General features: G+C 37.2%; 1 protein-coding gene across 3 annotated transcripts in view; it reads left to right on the top strand.

Annotated features, from left to right (window-relative positions):
- HSD17B4 (hydroxysteroid 17-beta dehydrogenase 4) overlaps positions 1-17,426 on the top strand; it is a 55,519-nt gene that overhangs the window by 16,924 nt on the left and 21,169 nt on the right. For all 3 annotated transcript variants that reach the window (NM_204943.2, XM_040655420.2, XM_015280588.4), the window contains exons 12-17: positions 3,696-3,802; positions 4,774-5,007; positions 5,402-5,453; positions 5,968-6,039; positions 7,462-7,565; positions 10,405-10,470. In NM_204943.2, coding sequence (NP_990274.1) covers positions 3,696-3,802; positions 4,774-5,007; positions 5,402-5,453; positions 5,968-6,039; positions 7,462-7,565; positions 10,405-10,470 — 635 coding nt within the window. The remainder of the gene's footprint in view (positions 1-3,695; positions 3,803-4,773; positions 5,008-5,401; positions 5,454-5,967; positions 6,040-7,461; positions 7,566-10,404; positions 10,471-17,426) is intronic.

Raw genomic sequence — 17,426 nt, 5'->3', positions numbered from 1 at the left:
TTTTCAGTTCTTTATTAAAAGTTCTTCATACTGTCAGTATTTCAATTTTATTGTTTGAAGGCACTGAACTGTTAAATATGAGAAACTAATTAGAGTACTTGCTTTAAAAATGATAAGTTACAGTACCTAATATATGCAAGTTAAAAGCTCTCTCAGAAGAGTTAATTAAGTAATTTGATGCTGGGAAGAGCAATCATACTAACCATTATGTACCATGATAAAGAAAATGCTAACTAGAGAAAGTATTTGCCTATAACGTACTAGAAAAATCTAGCAGTAAGAGATGCTAATCTTGGTTCAAATTTGGGCATGTTACTAATATCTATTTGAATCTTAATTCCTTGTGGATTATAAAAACTAGGAGCATTTTGTGTTTGAAAAATAATTTCTCCCGCATCTGTAATGACCATAATAACAAAATATTTTGATTAATTTTATAATTTTTTAAATATAAAGCATAAGGGAAAGCCTTCCTCTTAAATAAATAAATTAAGGACTCCGTAAGTAATATGTAATGCATCTTAGAACACTGTCTATCCAACACTCATTTGTTATTTAGCTAGATCATGCTTACAGTTCTATACTTCAAGCTGTATGAGAATTTAACCGTTAGGAAGACAAAGAAATGGAAGAATCTGTTTTGCTGATTCTGCCACATTACCAATATTGAAATGTGACTATATATAGTGAAAATGTCACTGCCTCTAAGGCAACAGTGAATCTGCAGTGTCTTATGACAGAGCTTTTTCCTGATTTGGATGATGATGTTATCTTACCAACAATTAAACTAAAATCATATTTCTAGCTTATTTTGCCAATTCAGAGCAAGCTCAGAAGTCATTCAAGAAAGTAAGCAGAGCATAGTCATGTCTGTGGGGTTGGGACATTGAACTAAGTTACAGTGACTTTTCACCTTCTTTTATGTCAGACAAGCCATTGTAAGCAGCTGTGTGTAATAAACTATTGCTCTCAGGCAGCAACAGTTGCAAAATAACATGACTTGGCTTAGCTTGTGCTAGAAGATTATTGATCAGACTCATTTGCAGTTGGCTCTTAGAGATCTGGGACTCCAATGCATAAGTAGAAAGCTGTATTAGATACGATACAGAAGCTTCTGAATGTGTGGTCACCTGTAGTAGGTAACAGTTGCGCAAAAGATAGCACACTGGTGTGTTGGCTCTTTCTGCTAGTGTTGGTCAGTTTCTTTCTGTTATGCAGAGGCCAAGTTTAAACTCTGCTGTGTGACAGGTGAAAGATAACTTGTGTTGCAGATTGTATGCTATGTACAGTATAGTGCAGTGTGTGTTGCACAAATTAGTAGTTGTGGTTGTTTTTTAGGAAAACGATGAATTTTGTATGTTGAATTCTCTGCCGCTCTTACGAGGCAATTTTTTTTTCTCTCACTGCCTCAGTTTTTACCACTGTTGTGAAGAGATGAGCCATTTTAGCTAAATCTAGCATCTTGGAGGTCTTTAGAATGCTCTTATATATTACGTGTGTTTTTTTTATTTTTTTATAGGCTGTCTAGGTGCTTGAGTATCCTCACCAGCTGACACATTTAAAAGGCTGTTCTGTAGTACAGAGCAGCTTAATTTAAAACACATAGAAAGTATACCGCTCTGTAATTCCTTTATTCCTATTTTACTTCAGTGCTCAAAATGAACGTTCATCAGGACAGTTTGAAGATTACTGAAAAGTCAAGTTTGTACTTGTGTAAAAACCTTACTTGTCAGTGCATTTGTAATCTTCCATTTCTGGCCAGGTATTAGCTCATAACAATGTACCTAATCACAACCTTTGTACTTCTTATTGCAAAAGTTTAATTCGCTATAGCTTTTAAGGTTTAACTCTGCCTCACACAAAGGACTGATATCTGATCAACTGCTAGAATTTCACTGTAAATCTAGTGCTGTAGGTACTAGTCCAGCTTGTTACACCAAGCAACAGAATTCCAGTGAAAACTGAAATGAATTAATACGTTGAGTCACTTCAGTTTCATGTTACTCTTGCAGTCTCTGGAAGACAAAAGTAAGGTAGAGGGGTTTTTGACTGGCAAAGTTCTATCTTATAGAATCATTAAGGTTGAATAGAACCACTAAGATCATCTAGTCCAACTGTATCGCTAGCTACCTGGAAAATGTGGCCAACATCCACCTCACTACAGACTCCTTTCAGGTAGTTGCAGAGAGCCGTGAAGGCTTCTCTGAGCCTTCTCTTCCCCAGACTAAACAATCCCAGCTCTCTCAGCCACTCTTCGTAAGACTTGTGTTCCCAACTCTTCACCAGCTTTATCACCCTCAAACATGCTTCAGGGCCTGGATGTCTTTCTTATAGTAAGGGGCTTGAATCTGAACACAGTACTAAAGGTGCGCTCACCAGCACTGAGTGCAGAGAGACGATCACCTCCTTGCTCCTGCTGACTGCACTGTTTCTGATACAAGCTAAGATCCAATTGGTCTTCTTGGCTATCTGAACAAACAGTTGGCACATGTTCAGCTGGCTGTCAACTAACACTCCCATATCCTTCTCTTCCACGTACCTTTCCAGCCGCTCTGCAGACGTGGGGTTACTGGGACCAAAGTGCAGGAACTGACACGTGGTCTTGTTGAACTTCACCCATTGACCTCAGTCTGTCAATCCAGCCTGTACAGATCCCTCTGTTGGGCCTTCCTACCCTCAGACAAATCAACACTTCCACCCAACTTGATGTCATCTGTGAACTTAGTAAGGGTGCACTCAATCCCCTCATCCAGGTCATCAATAAAGATACTAAACAGTATCCAGTACTGACTCCTGATGCACATCACTTGTGTCTAGTCGCCAGCTGGATTTACCTCCATTCACCACCACTCTCTGGGCCCAGACCTCCAGCCACTTTTTTACCCAGCAAAGGCTATGCTTGTTCAAGCCATGGACTTCTCCAGGAAAATACACAGGGAGACAGAGTCCAAGGCTTAACTACAGACTAGGTAAACTGTACCCACAGCCTTTCCCTCATCCACCATCACTATTTGCGATGAAAACAGTGGTGATAACACACCAATATTTCAGTTTTTAGTTCTTTCCTGGCACAGAGACTTTTCTGCTTCTCATGCTACCCTACAAGTGAGGGGCTGCAGATGCATGAAAAGCTGGGAGGGACAGAACCAGGACAGCTGACCTAAACTGGCTAAAGGCATGTCATACTTAGCAGTACAAGATGGAGGTAGAGAACAATGTGGGTGGGGAGGGCAGGGGTGATGCCTGAAGTGATAGTGTTTGCCATTTCACATGATGAACCCTGCTTTCCTGAAAATGGCTGAGTATCTGCTTGCTGATGGGAGATAGTGAATAAATCTCATTTCACTTTGCTTGCGTAAGTAGCTCTTGCTCTACCTAGTAACCTGTCCTTATCTCAACACATGAGCTCTCACTTTCTTCTGAGACAGGGAGTGAACCAAGTAGCTGCGTGTTGCTCAGCTGCTCTCTGAGATTAAAACCACTACATGTGTGTAGACACCATTTACTATCAGCTATTATGTAAATGTCTGTAGAAAACAGCACTGTAGTCAATTTGCAGGTGTGTATTGGGTTTAAAAATGAACTGAGATGCTATATCTTATTTGCTGGCATGTTTGTTGCATGTATGATCAGAGTATCTCATTTATGTATGATTTCAAATGTGTTTTGTTTTTTTTTTGAATTCCTTTCTCTAGAATCTATAAGTGTATTGAATGATGCGCTAAGTCAGATAGAGTCACAAGGGAGTATATCTATGAATTCCACAAATTCTAGATCAGTGGTCTCTTCAGCAGTTGACACAGTGAGTACTTCTGTCTACCAGACATGCTTAAACCTAGCTGAAAACCTTGGGCATGAACACTTGTTAGTGATTAGCTTCTATTCTAGCTTACTAACTGCAGAATGAAAGATGTGAAGGAGCAGAATAAGAAATTTTAGTGGATTCCACTCTTCACTGTTCTTATCATTGATCGGGAAAATTGAGGCTAAATAGACTGAATAATGTAGAATGCAAATGCTTGTAAATTCTGTAAGCATTTTAGTTAGGTGTGGTTCAGATAAGAATCACCAAATATCCCAAGTTGGAAGAGACCCTCAAGGATCGTTGAGTAGAACTGTTGGCCTACATGGGACCACCTAGCATTAAAACACTATGTCTGTGAGTGCTGTCTGAACACTTAAACTCTGGCAGCGTGGGGCCATGACCACTGACTGCCGTAGAGAGCCTGTTCCATGCCCACCACCCTCTCGTGAAGGACCTTTTCCTAACACCCAACCGGACAATCCCCTGATGCAGCTCTGTGCTGCTTTCTCACATCCTGTCACTGTCACCAGAGAACAAAGATCGGTACCTGCTGCTCCTCTCCCTCTGAGGAAGCTGGAGGCAGAGGACATGCACTAAGCAGTGAATTTTTACTCCGTCTCCTTTTTAAAGTACAGCTATTTTTTTCCTCTTTTCAATTTTATTAGTACTAACTATTTCATTGACTGTCTTTAAAAAAAAAAAAAAGTGCCCTTGTACATTGTACGTTGCTGGGTGCAGAGCCACATGAAGTAACAAAGTAAAATGCTTGCAGTAAGATACAGTGCCTTATGGTAGGGTTGTTTGTACTGCAACAAAAATAATAATACATTACAGCATCTTTTGCTCGTACTATACTTTTAAGAAAATGCTCAAATGTGGATTTTTCTTGATATGAGAATTATAGAAAGAGTGCAAGTGCATTACTAGGTATTATGAAGTTTTATTTTACACTGATTTCTGATTTTCAGACAAGCCTTGTTGGCCGGGAGTTGACTACTAAGGTGTATAAATATACTCACTTGGAGCCTATTCTGTATGCTCTTGGTGTGGGAATGTCAACTAAGGATCCAGATCACCTGAAATTTCTCTTCGAAGGAAGTGAGGAATTCTGCTGTTTACCCACCTTTGGAGTCATTCCAGCTCAGACTTCAATGTTTGATGGTGTTCCTTCTATTCCGGGACTAGATATGGATCTTGCAAAGGTATGGAAGAGCTAAGTGTCAAATTTTGTTTGTTCTTTCTGTAACTATAAATAAACTTTAATTAGCACATCTGTAATACTAGTAAGTTCTGTCTGTTTTAGAAAAGGAAAATATAGTGGTTTGTATTTACTCATCATAAGAAATTACTAATTTACATCACTTATGTGAGCTGACTCTTCATAAGATGGTACTAAAAAAAGCTTAAATATAATTTCGAAAATGCTTGCTGTTGGACATGAAGCTGGGGATAAAAAACAAACAGACACAAAACAAAACACCACACAATTCATGACATTCTAAAATATTGATTTCCTTGCCATCAAGGACTGGGGGGAATGGGGAGCAACAGAGTACAGAGCATGTTTTTATTGTACCGTTGCCCCTCTCTACGTAGATGCTGCATGGTGAGCAGTACCTGGAACTGTATAAACCATTACCAACCTCAGGTCAGTCCTTTTGTGTTGCTGATTTGCTTGTCATCATGTCAATTTTTCTTGTAGTTGTGTTAAAAGTAGAGGGAAGCTGTGTTTCAATTTTTTTTATTTTTATTTTTAAATATTCTAATTACAAGAGAAGTGGGGGAGAGGAAAGGCAAACTGTTGTGCTATTGAAGGGAATAAGAAACTGCATGTTGTAGAGCTCTGGTGTTATGTTTCTATGGTATACACAGAAAACTCATGCCTAATGTTTGAAATAGTAAAAGCTGGTTTTTACTTCTTCATTTGTTGGGGTTTTTTTAATTTATTTGTTTGTTTATTTTTTTAATTTCAGTAGCCTGAAAAGAAACAAGCTAATTATTAAGAAAATGTAGTATATGTGGGTCTATTACTCATATGGAGTCATAAGATTCTCTTCAAATTTCTGTGATTCTATAATCTGATATTAACTAGTGACCTGTAAGCATTCTTGAAGCAAAACCTTATGATTCTAAAATGTGTATATGTTCTTATTCTCTTACAGGTGAATTAAGGTCAGTTTCAACTATTGCTGATCTACTTGACAAGGGTTCTGGAGCAGTCTTGCTTATAGATGGTAAGAAAGTTCATAATTTTCTGAGGAGGTTTACTAAAATTTCACAGGCTCGGTATTTAATTAGGTGTAACAGTAACTGGCAGACTTCCCATAATAAAATCTTATTTTAACCGTCTTACATGTTAATGAGAGCTGAGAAATGAGCTAATTACTGATAGCTGTGTAGATAATGGTTAGGCAGTTAAGGTATTGAGATTAAGAACACTGTTTTTTGAAAAAAGATTGCGGAGAAGGTTTGCTTTCTGCCTCTACAAGGGGAATAATGCATTGTGCAAACTGAACGAAGTTCTTTTTTAATAATAGTCCTGTCTGAGGGCAGCCATTTTCAATTCTGCTGCCCTTCAACAACAGAACACGTGTCACCAAAACTTCCCTTCCTCTTGTATCCAAGTTAAGGGATCAGAATATTTCTGGAAGTTGCTAAGTGGTTGTTTTCTGAATTTTGAAATCTTTAGGTGTGATATACCATGGTCCCATGGGGAATTACACTGCAGGAACAGATTAATAGTCAGTGACTCTCTAATCACTCTTAAGTTTTTATTTTCTAAGTCTACTGATAAAAATTTTATAAAGATGTTCCTGTTCCTCCCTGTTGTGTTGCACTTCCTTATTTGCCTAACTTGGAATCATAGAATGGCTTAGGATGGAAGGGACCTTAATGCCTGTCCAGTTCCAACCCCTTGCTGTGGGCAGGGTTGCCACTCATCAGATCAAACAGCCTAGGGCCCCATCCACCCTGGGCTTGAGTTCTTTTTGTGAACAGAATGGTGGTGGAATTCAAATTCCTTACAGAAATGAAAGTGGGCATTATTGTCAATACAGTAAATTTCAGTCTAAAGTGTGAGGGAGTGGAGTATGCATGAACTGGAAATAGGGACCTGAGTTTTAATGATTCAGTGTGAGATGTTTAGCTTCAGGAATGAGTGGCCTTAAAGTAAAACTTGCTCAGGAGCTCTTTTAATGCACCATTCAGTGTAGGCTGGTATTACATATTGTGTGAGTTGCTAGCATAATTTACACACTAGGAATTTTTAATAGCTTTTAATAACTCATATTTTATAGCTCAAGACTATCCTATTAAATAAATTGCTAATGCTGTGTGAAATGCTGAAATAAATACTAATTGCAGCACTGCATTTTTAACACCTTAAATGTCATCAGCATTTTGATAGCTCATTTTTAAATTTTACTGCTTCCATATAGATAAAATTCAAGATAATATTCAAAACAGCTGATCAGTTTTTGCTAGCCAAGAAGTGATTCACAATAATGCAGTATGAAAGTGTAACCACTGTCTTTTCCTTAACTTGTTAAAGTGAGCTTTGTCATATTTAAATCTAAACTATTTTCTTGTACCAATGCATGATAATTACATGAAAAAAAATGTACAGTATACAGCCATTCTCTTTTCTTGTTTTTCAGTGAATACCTATTGCGGAAAGGATCTAGTGTGCTATAACCAGTTCTCTTTATTTTTTGTTGGAGCTGGAGGATTTGGTGGAAAACGAACATCAGAAAAGGCCAAGGTAAGTTAAAGCACATTTGTATTAAGAAATAATAATTCTGTCATTCTCAAGAAAATACTTGCTATTTCAACTAGGAAAGATATGCTAGCATTTGAGTAGTACAGAATAGAATAGCTCAGTTGGAAGATAGCTCAGAGATCACATCCAGCTGCTTGACCACTGTAGGGCTAACCAGAAGCTGAAGCATATTATTCAGCACATTATCCAAATGCCTCTTGAACACTGGCAGGCATGGGGCACCAGCTGCCTCTCTTGGCAGCCTGTGGTAGTGTTAGACCACCCTCACAGTGAAATGAGGACAGTAAGAACCTGTGAAAAAGGTACTGTTCAGGACCTAGACAATCGATGCATATGTTCTTATAGTTAGAGAACAAAGTGAATCTCAGCATGCTACTGGTTAGATATTCCTACAATAAAATATTTGAAATTACAAATACAAAATATCCTAATTAAATACAGGATGGCAATTCTGTGGAAAATGTTTAGAATCAGAACTAAGTTGCGTTGCTGTATTAGTAACTAAACAAAAAAGCAAAACCAGAAGTTTTGGGAACTGGTGTTTTCATATTATGTACCACTCTGGACTTGTGAGGAGCTGTCTGCTTCTCTCTAGCTGACTAATTCTATGACATGTTAATAGCAAGTATTACATAAAGATTTTGTTGTGACATTAGTAAGGATACCAGTTAGTGTTGAGAGTATTTACAATAACTTGCAATCATTTGTGGACTTGTCATTAGAAAATAATGTCTTTCAATGAAATTGAAATTAATATGAAATGTATAATGTGGATAGGAGGCTCCTCAATTTGTATTAGGATTCATATTAGGTCCTTTAGAAGAGGATCTGTTGAAGTTGGCAGTCTAGCTGGCTGTAACCTGAGGTAGCTAAATTTGATCCATCTGCCCATTCTATCAAACACACTGGAACAACGTGGAACACAATACTGGTTCAGCCTTTTCTGCAGTACCACCAACATCAACCTCTAACATCATGGGCCGTGATAGGAGGCATTACTTTCAGAGCAACCCTCATGTTTAATTACTGTCAACCATGCTCAATAAACAGACTGAGAAAAAAATGCATGTTTCTTCACAAAAGTTAGCCTTGAAAGTGTTTCTTCTCAATTTACTCTTGATCTGAGCAATTTTTAAAAGCCTCTGAGATCTGAGCAAGAGCAGTAAAGTGGCTTTTATTTGTAAAAATATATTTTGGGAGCTTTACTTCTCATGCATAACTTCATAATTTTTGGCTGTTCTTGTTTTAGCATGAGCAGTGAGGTCAGTGACAAGAAGGAAGTTGAGATTTTAGAGACTTTGCCTGGAGGCCTGCTGCTGAGGTGTTGGGATTATGCCATCTAGATGCATAACAGTCTTTTTTGTGTGTGTGATTTTAATTCTGCACCAACTTTGCTGTAATGACCACACTTTCATTTCTGCCTCAAGTTCATAACGTCAATTTGGAATCCATAATGCCATGTTTCATCAGTTTATCACTGCAATATATTATTTTCCTCTACTTCAGAACTTCTTTTTATTTCTGTTTGGGAGGGGTGAGGTGGTGGGGGGGGCTGTTTTCATTTAAAAATAACTGATATCTAACGGCAATATTCTGTGTATGTATAAAGAGAGTACTAATGTTTCATTTACTGTTTTTTTTTTCATATGTTAAGTTTGTGCTAGTCGTTGATCACATTTTAATGCTTCAATACATGGCTTTGGTGAAAATCTTAGCTTGCTAAAATGCTGAGGAGTGTTGGGTTTGAACTTGCAGTTTCTGCAAGAAAACTCTAGGTGCAGCTCTTCATAAATCTTTGTGTCCATATGAAGGAGGTTTGGAAAATGTAAGAACAGAGAGCATTTTTATTTCTCGCTTCTGCTGGAGTGGCGCTCCTGCATTCTGGGGGAGAGTTAGCAAGTGATGAATAATGTCATACGAACACACAGTGTGCATGTCCAGATGCATGCAGTAACTTGTCAGGTTTCTGATTATAACTTCTCTTTCCTCTAATGCTGTATTGAGGGGTAGTGTGCTAGCTCTATCAGAATGTTGTTACTGAGAACTGGAGCCTTGAGGTACTACAGTAGTAAGTCACTTCAACATGGGGTATTGTGAGCTCAGCATTTTCACTAATTCATGATGCCTACTTTTTGTACATTTGTAATAGAGCAGGGGATGTTCTTTGTTTTTTTTTTTTTTGTTGTTGTTTGTTTGTTTGTTTTTAAATTAAACCTATATCAACCATAGAGAATTTTTGTAGCTTTACGAATCAAACTTTATGAATCAACTTTACCAGTATGCTGGTAAAGTTCCTATCATCAAGAATGAGCAAAAAAAAAAAAAAAAAAAAGAAATAATAAAAAAAAGTAATAATAATAAAAAAAATCCTGAGCTGTAGGTTGCTCAGAACACTGTGTGGTTTCATATGCAGCATGTCTTTGTAAAGACGGGAGGAAAAGGCTATTTAAAGGACCGAAAGTGGTACAGTTTAAGTGAGGAAATAATTTTTTGTGTGTCCTTTTGAGCTTTGGATATAATTTTAAAAGCTTTACTTTTATATCTGCATTCCTAAATACTCATGTTGCATGAGACAACTAGTTTTTGAGGTAATTCTTATTTGATTCTTATGTAATTAAAATGATTATCTTGATGTTACTTTACGTTCACTGTCTATGCCAAGATGAGTTTCAGAACTTATTTTTCTACTACTTGTCTTTGAAGAAAGGTTGGGAGAAACCCTAACAGCTTTGTAAGTGCTATTTTGTCTGTACGTTTTTAACTGTAATTCGGATAAAAGGTTTCTTGTGGTGAAATACTGATGGAACAACTTTTGTTTTAGGTAACAGTGAATCCACCCAAGAGACCTCCAGATGCTATACTTTCTGACGTCACAACATCTGATCAGGTAGAGTTGTACGTGCTCAGCTCTAAAAATGTTCATTTTACTTGGCAAAACTAGTCTTGCATGATACTAATAGTTCCAGTTTTCTGTTGTACCACAGGTATTTATATATCCTTGTACTCCATGTATAATTAGAAGGCAAAATTTTTGATACTTTAAGTTACTTAGTAAATTAAATGTCCTAAAACATTCTTTTCACAAGATGGTGACACTTATGCTTTTTATTACAAAATTCTACGTAGAGGAAATGAACATAGTGAACACGTATTCTGTTGTAGGAAAAAAAAGGGAAATTCAAAATTTACATTAAATGCTGCACGCAAACATCTAGTGGCTTAAAAAAATAAGAGGCCTTGAGAAGTTGAATTTCTTTAGTAGTTACTGTCAGGTAAACCTGAAATACTGACAAGTGTCTGTTTAGATATGTTTCCTTCCATCCACAGTCACAATGAATCACAGGCATCTAATTTACAAAAGTAAAACCTGAGTAAATAAAATCTATCCTTCTCTGAAGGTGCAGAAGTGCAAGAGTAAGACAAGAAAGAGGGGAAAGGTGCCAGCATTAAGACAGAGAGTATTAATTTCAAAAGCAGTGCAGTCCTGACAGGAGTCTATACCTTTTGGAGATGTTCAAGTAAATTATTGGGCGTCAGCTGAGCTGTGGTAACCATGATGGCTGCTTGGCTCTGGTTACGTACACAGTAATTCAACTGAAGTCTCATCCAGCTGATTTATATACTTGAAGTTCTAGTTACCCCTACTCACTTAAACAAGACAGACACTAGATCAGCATTCCTGTTTCTGTCACTAATTTACTTGCTGCATTGCAAAAGACAAAGTGTCAATCTCAAAGACACAGACATCCAGTTCTGAATAGACTTCATCAAAAGCACATAAGCACATCAAGAGAAAGGGGAAAATGAGTAAATACTTTATTCCAGGGACGTGGAGAGACGATGCTGTCTGGCAACTGAGACTTTACTAGAGATAAAGTAATACACGGCAATTTTAATGGCCGTGTAGTTAAAGCATCTTGTTTCAGTGCTGAAAAGCTAGTTCAGATTCTTCTCTATGTCATAGTTTCAGGATTAATTCCAGATTCATCAACTTTCAGAAGACATTTGTGACCCCTCATTCCTAGGTTAGTTTCTGAGCCTAAATCTCAAGCTAGAGTCTGTCTAGAATGGCTGCTGTGTGGCAGTGATCCTACGATGCAGAAATTTTGAAGCTTTGCTACTGCAAAAAGGTTTTTGGCAATAAAGGAGTTGGCACAGAATAGCCATCACACTCCTTTTGTTTCATTATCTGCTCTGACAGGTAAGTATACAATGATAATTCATCTCACATTAGATCTTGCAGGAGCCAAAGGCAATAGATTTTCAGCATTAGAAGGCTTATCTGTCAAATTATTCAGTAGCATCTGTGTTCAAGTGATGATACCAGTGTATAGGATGGAGAATATGCAGATCTCAGGAACTATATGGGGGAACAGTACAGGCTCTTAAGTGTTGGACAAGTTGGGGAAACGTTATCAAATTTTACATTTCTGTGTGTGTGGAATGACATGTAACTGCCTAAAATCCTTCTTGTAAATAGAAGCTGGCATGCAAATTGCATTAACATTTCTGGAATTTATTTCTTCTTTGTGTTTAAGTGCCTAAGGTGTTGGCAGAAATGACCATTGCCATTCAACCATCAAAACAGCTTAAGAGTTTGAGGAGACAGTTTGTTAACATGAGCTGTATTAGGTTCCAGAGATTGTTGTGTCATTCAACAGTCTGTTTTTGAGTCACCACAGTTTACTTAAGAAAAATACAGTTTTGTCCCCTTTCACTTCTCACAGTCTCATCACGTAGTAAACTTCCTGATAACTGGATCATCGTGCATCTTTTTAAAAATATTTACAGAATTACTGAATTCAATGACTCCGCTTGAGAAGCTACATTTAATTTTAAATTAACTGCTTGCTGTTACTTGTGTGTAGGCATTTCCCTGCCTTCCCTCTACAGTGCACATCGCAGCTGTATGTGCACTCTGTGGAAACAAGACTGCCGAAAACTCTGAGTAAAGTTAGAGTGCGAGAGGAAGAGTACTTTTTAATGTTTCCACACAGGACTAGGTGCTTTTTAGGGAAGAGGATACTGGGAACATAGGCACAACAGCTGTTTTTAGCCCTTCACTGTATATGCTGCACAATGGAGGTTACAGCCAGCTACAGTTCCCTCAAATACGATTGTTTCTTATGTCAGTGTCTACTGACAGAACAAACTGATCCCTTTGGTTAGTGGTATTGAAGACTAATTTGATGTTATAGTAAGGTACTATAATAAATCTTTACCCTTCTAAACTTTGCCTGTTGCAGAGAAGTTATTTTAACATCAGCCAGTGCTTTTGAATGAGTGACCTGAAGTACCACACTGTGAGCTGATGAAAGATGAAAAGTAGATAAGTATCTGAGCTTCTAAAGATGTTTAAGGATTAAAAATTGCATCCTGCTGAATAAAATATTTTCTCTGTAAAGAGCTATTGACATTTTTCCTATGTTAAAGAGATATGCTTGTACTGTGGAATTTTCTAACATGTTCTCTGTAACCAGAGCCTTGCTTTACTGGGCATACTTCCATAAATCTTTGGAGTAAAAATAGAGCTTTTGACAGAAGATCAAGAAGTCTAGAGAATGCTTAACTATTAGCCATTTAACAAAAAATGATTCGTACAATTTCAGCCCGTTAAGGAAAGTATAACACAGTTGCAGATCTTCAGTATCACCAAACTACTCCTTTTTTTGCCAGCTTTCAAACCAGAAACTTATGCTAGTAAATCAAACAAATTTTGGTAAATGATTCCTCATACAATTTAGATGCACTTAATTCTTACACACTTGCATCTCTGGAGAGTTATCACCACCTTCACAAATATGTTGATTTCTTTGGAATTCTCTAGTGGTTGGTGAACCTGCACATAGCAGGGCGGTTGAAACTACGTGATCATTGTGGTCCTTTTCAACCCAGGCCATTCTGTGATTCTATGAACTCATTTTTTGATGACGAACACAAAATAAGCTGTAGTGTGTATTTGAAGTTCATGGTGTCCAAATGATGCAGGCCACTTTTGAGGAAAGAAAAAAGTATAGGGTCTTGAGTTGGGGGCTTTCAGTTTTTCTTTTGTTTGTTTGCTTGTTTGGGAAAAAGCCACATTATTCTAATATTGTGCAGTGTGGTTGGTTTCTTCTGTATCTAACTGCTAGTTAGAACTGTTATCTAACTTCAGATATCAAAATGAATATTCAGCATCTACAATATTGTCACAGTAAGCAAACGTTATCCCATAAAATTGTTTTTCAAGCATTTTTGGTTTTACTATTCTGTGTTCCTTTGCAATTTGTCAGTAAGAAAAATGGAAGCTGCAAGAAGTTTGCAATACTTCCAGATTTTCGTTACTGTCAAGTTAGTTCAGTAAAATGTCTAGTATTAAAGAAATGGTTATCAATTGAAAAATTACCTTTTCTTGTGTCAGTATCCTGTATTTCACTGGAGCATTCTCCTATTTTCAATTTTTAATCTTGAGTACTTGTTTTTACTTAAATTGATGAGAAACAGGCAAGGCAGAGGCAGAAAATACTGTTTAGATGGATTTTGAAGTGTCTTCAGTCTCCCGTTGTTTTGGAAGAAACTGTATACAGAGGCAGCTGCACCCCCAGTATGCCTCTGCAAAACAGCATCATATGGCTTGTCACACAAATTATACTCATGCTGCTGCTTCTCCATGCAACTTAGCTGTCTCAAGCACGCTTCTAGTAGGGGACTAAAAAAAATGGTCATTCTTTTGAGTAGATCTGTTTTCGAGAAGTTTTGAAATTTGTTGTTAGGGCTGCTGAAACTGAGACTGATGGTGATGTACAGCGTTTTGATATCCTGTCATTTATGAGTTGATCTTGTTTGGAAAATTTTGGTAAGGTTTTAAGTGTTGCAGAGAATTGCAGATTAAAAAAAAAAAAAAAAGCAAATAAAGCTTGCTTTGAGTTAGTCCTGTGATACCTGTAATACCCTGTGAATGCAATGCTTCATGATGCAGTTTTTAATCAAATGTTACACTAGAGAGCCAGAATTGTTTTGTGCTGCTGACAATTCTGACCTTTTCTGCTGGCTTACCGTTTTCTGTCTGTAAGGTAAAGATGTTTATAAATGCATGAGGCATTTTAATTCCACAGAGTGTCTTTAAAGAAGTGATGTACAGTGTCTGGTGCTCTTCAAGACAGTGATACAAAGCAGCATAGAAAAGCCAGCTTTAGGAAATGCAATGATTTTGTAATTACTCAGGAATTTTCAGAAAGATTCAGTAAATCCACACTTAAACTAGTCTGATTGGATTTAAAATACACAAACTGCATAAAGCCACATGTAGATCAAACATTGGCTAACAAGATGTGAATAAACTGCTCCTTTTTTGTCTTTTTTTTTCCTAAAATGCAAGTGTTTTTCTTCTCAAAGAAGAAAAAGAATTGATACCTGCAGTATTTCAGGTAGTGTTGTTATCACCTGTGAAGATGACTTCAGGAGTCTGCCTCTGTCCTAGTTTCATTTGAGACAGAGCTGATTTTCTTCATATTGTCTGATATGATGCTGTAGTTTGGCTTTAGGAAAAGAACAGTGTTGATAATGCACTGATGTTTTAGTTGCTGCTGAGCAGTACTGTGCATGGCCAGGGGTGTTTCTGTTTCTGTGCTTCTCATGCTGTCCTGCCAGTAGGGGAGGCACAAGATGCTGAGAGAGGGGACAGAATCAGGACAGCCAACCCAAACGGGCCAAAGGTATATTCCATACTTTATGACAGGTGCTAAAAGTGTAGAACTGCGGAGAGTTGGCAGGGGGAGGAAGCACTGCACAGGGACTGGCTGGGCATCAATCAGTAGGTGGTAAGAAATTCCATTATGCATCACTTGTTTGGCAAATGTCTGTATGACTGTGTGCGTATACATAGATATATGGAAAAATTATACATATAATAATCATTACTTTTATTTCTTTCAATGTTAAGAGTTTTACTTCATTTTTTTCTTCCTCATTCTCTCCTCTATCTGCCTCGGTGGTGGGAGTGAGTGAAAGGCTATGTTTAGCTGCCTACGGGCTTAAACCACAGCACTCTCCCTTCCTGACTGACTTTCAGTCTTGCTGTCCTCTTCCATTTAGTGCTGTTCTCTAGCTGTTTGAGTTTTCACTGTCTAATGTTCTGTCAAAACCACACTTCTTCGTCCAAGTGGAAACAATCGTGAAGACAACGTACAAAATAAGTTTATTGCAAAAGTGTGGACTTCAAAATAAACCTTATTAAAAAGATATCTCGATGGAAAGATGTGTTGAGGAAACATTTAAAAGTCTGGTGTGTTATTGAAGTGAAATCTACTGTAAAATGTTGTCCACCCATTGTCAGCAGGTTCAGTGCTATAAAACACTGCTTTACACATGAAATGTGAAGACCCCTACAAGATTCTCTGTAATTAGGATGTTGGTGCTCACCTGTGGAAAGTAATCATTTATACAACACATTTCATATCTGCTTTCATTCTAAGCCTAAATATGGGTGTGCATTTTTAGAAAATTTAGATGTAGGTAGATGCACATTTAGATGTAGGTAGAATATGTAATTTTCTCATTGTGACAGTGTGCACAGAAGTTAGTTATTTCCAGCTTTTATCTGTTTCTCTGGAGAGATTTTATTCTTATTTTTAACAGCTTAGAATAAAAATAAACAAACAGAGGGATGGGAATGTTTTGAATTAAGGCTGTTTTTTGAATGAATGCAATATTCTCCTTTGAGAGAGATGATGATGAAAACATGTTCATGTGGATGGGGAAAACATGGTTACAGGACAAATGTTTCTTTATGTCCTGTTCTGTAAAGATTGTGGTATAGCATTGCCTGAAAACATGTAAATTTAAATTAACTTCAGAATGTAGTGCCAGAGAGCCTCCTGAGAGCCTCAGGTAATTTTTGCTATTTGTAGCATAAATAATTTGTTTCATAATGAAAACAAAGTTCTGCAGTAGGTTCGCAGATACTGAGAGCATGCCTGACAAAATGTGCTTAACGACTAAGGATGATACATGCAGAACAACGGAATGTGAACCCATTGCAAAGACTTGATAATGTTTTCTTAATTGGTCTAGAGGTTTCAGGATGCAGACACAATATATTCTTCAGACCCTTGACATTGTGCAGTTAGTGAATGATTACATTTGGATTTCATTACATATTATGATGCCTGCTGTTCCTGATTGATTTTTGTTGTTGTTGTTGCTTTGTTTTGTTTTTATGTGTATGTGTGTCCATGCTTATCCCTGTTGGGAAGATCAGAATATACTTTTTTAATTATGATGGCTTTGAAAAATACTTGGTGGCTTCAGTTATACTAGAATTTTGTGTGGTAAGATTGTAAAAAAAGAAAAGGCACTAAGATAGGAGTGATTTTGCTTAAACAAAGCAAATGAAGATGATCTTCATTTCCAACAGTTGATTTCTTTCCCTTGTCTATGGATGTCTTACAAAAATATATAAAAACTGTTATTTCATTTGAGTTCCTACAAAACAAGATGATTTGAAATGGTTTGTACCTTTTAACTGGGAGGCCCACTAGAGAAAAGGCTTCCTGTACATTTACTGTGCTTCTGATAAATAGCTAATGTTCTTTGAAGCCTGTGCCAGAGGAGTGTTGAGCTTAGGTTGTCCAGACAACAAAGAAAATTTAATTGCAAGCTTAAAGTGGTCTAGGAAACTACGCTTGTTTTTCTTAGTTAGTCTTGTTATTAAATAGAACTGTATGTGAACCAGGTTTCCACAAAACATTCAGACATTGGAAGCTGTTATGGACAACTAATAGCATCTGTTATATTTTATGCATAGACCTACTTTAGTGAGAAAAATGGTTACTGGAAGGAACAAACAAACAATTTTACTTTTCG

This window comes from Gallus gallus, chromosome Z (assembly GCF_016699485.2).
Source record: "Gallus gallus isolate bGalGal1 chromosome Z, bGalGal1.mat.broiler.GRCg7b, whole genome shotgun sequence".
Lineage (NCBI taxonomy): Eukaryota > Metazoa > Chordata > Aves > Galliformes > Phasianidae > Gallus > Gallus gallus.
Note: the sequence above shows the minus strand (reverse complement) of the source record. Positions and strands in the feature narration are given on the sequence as shown.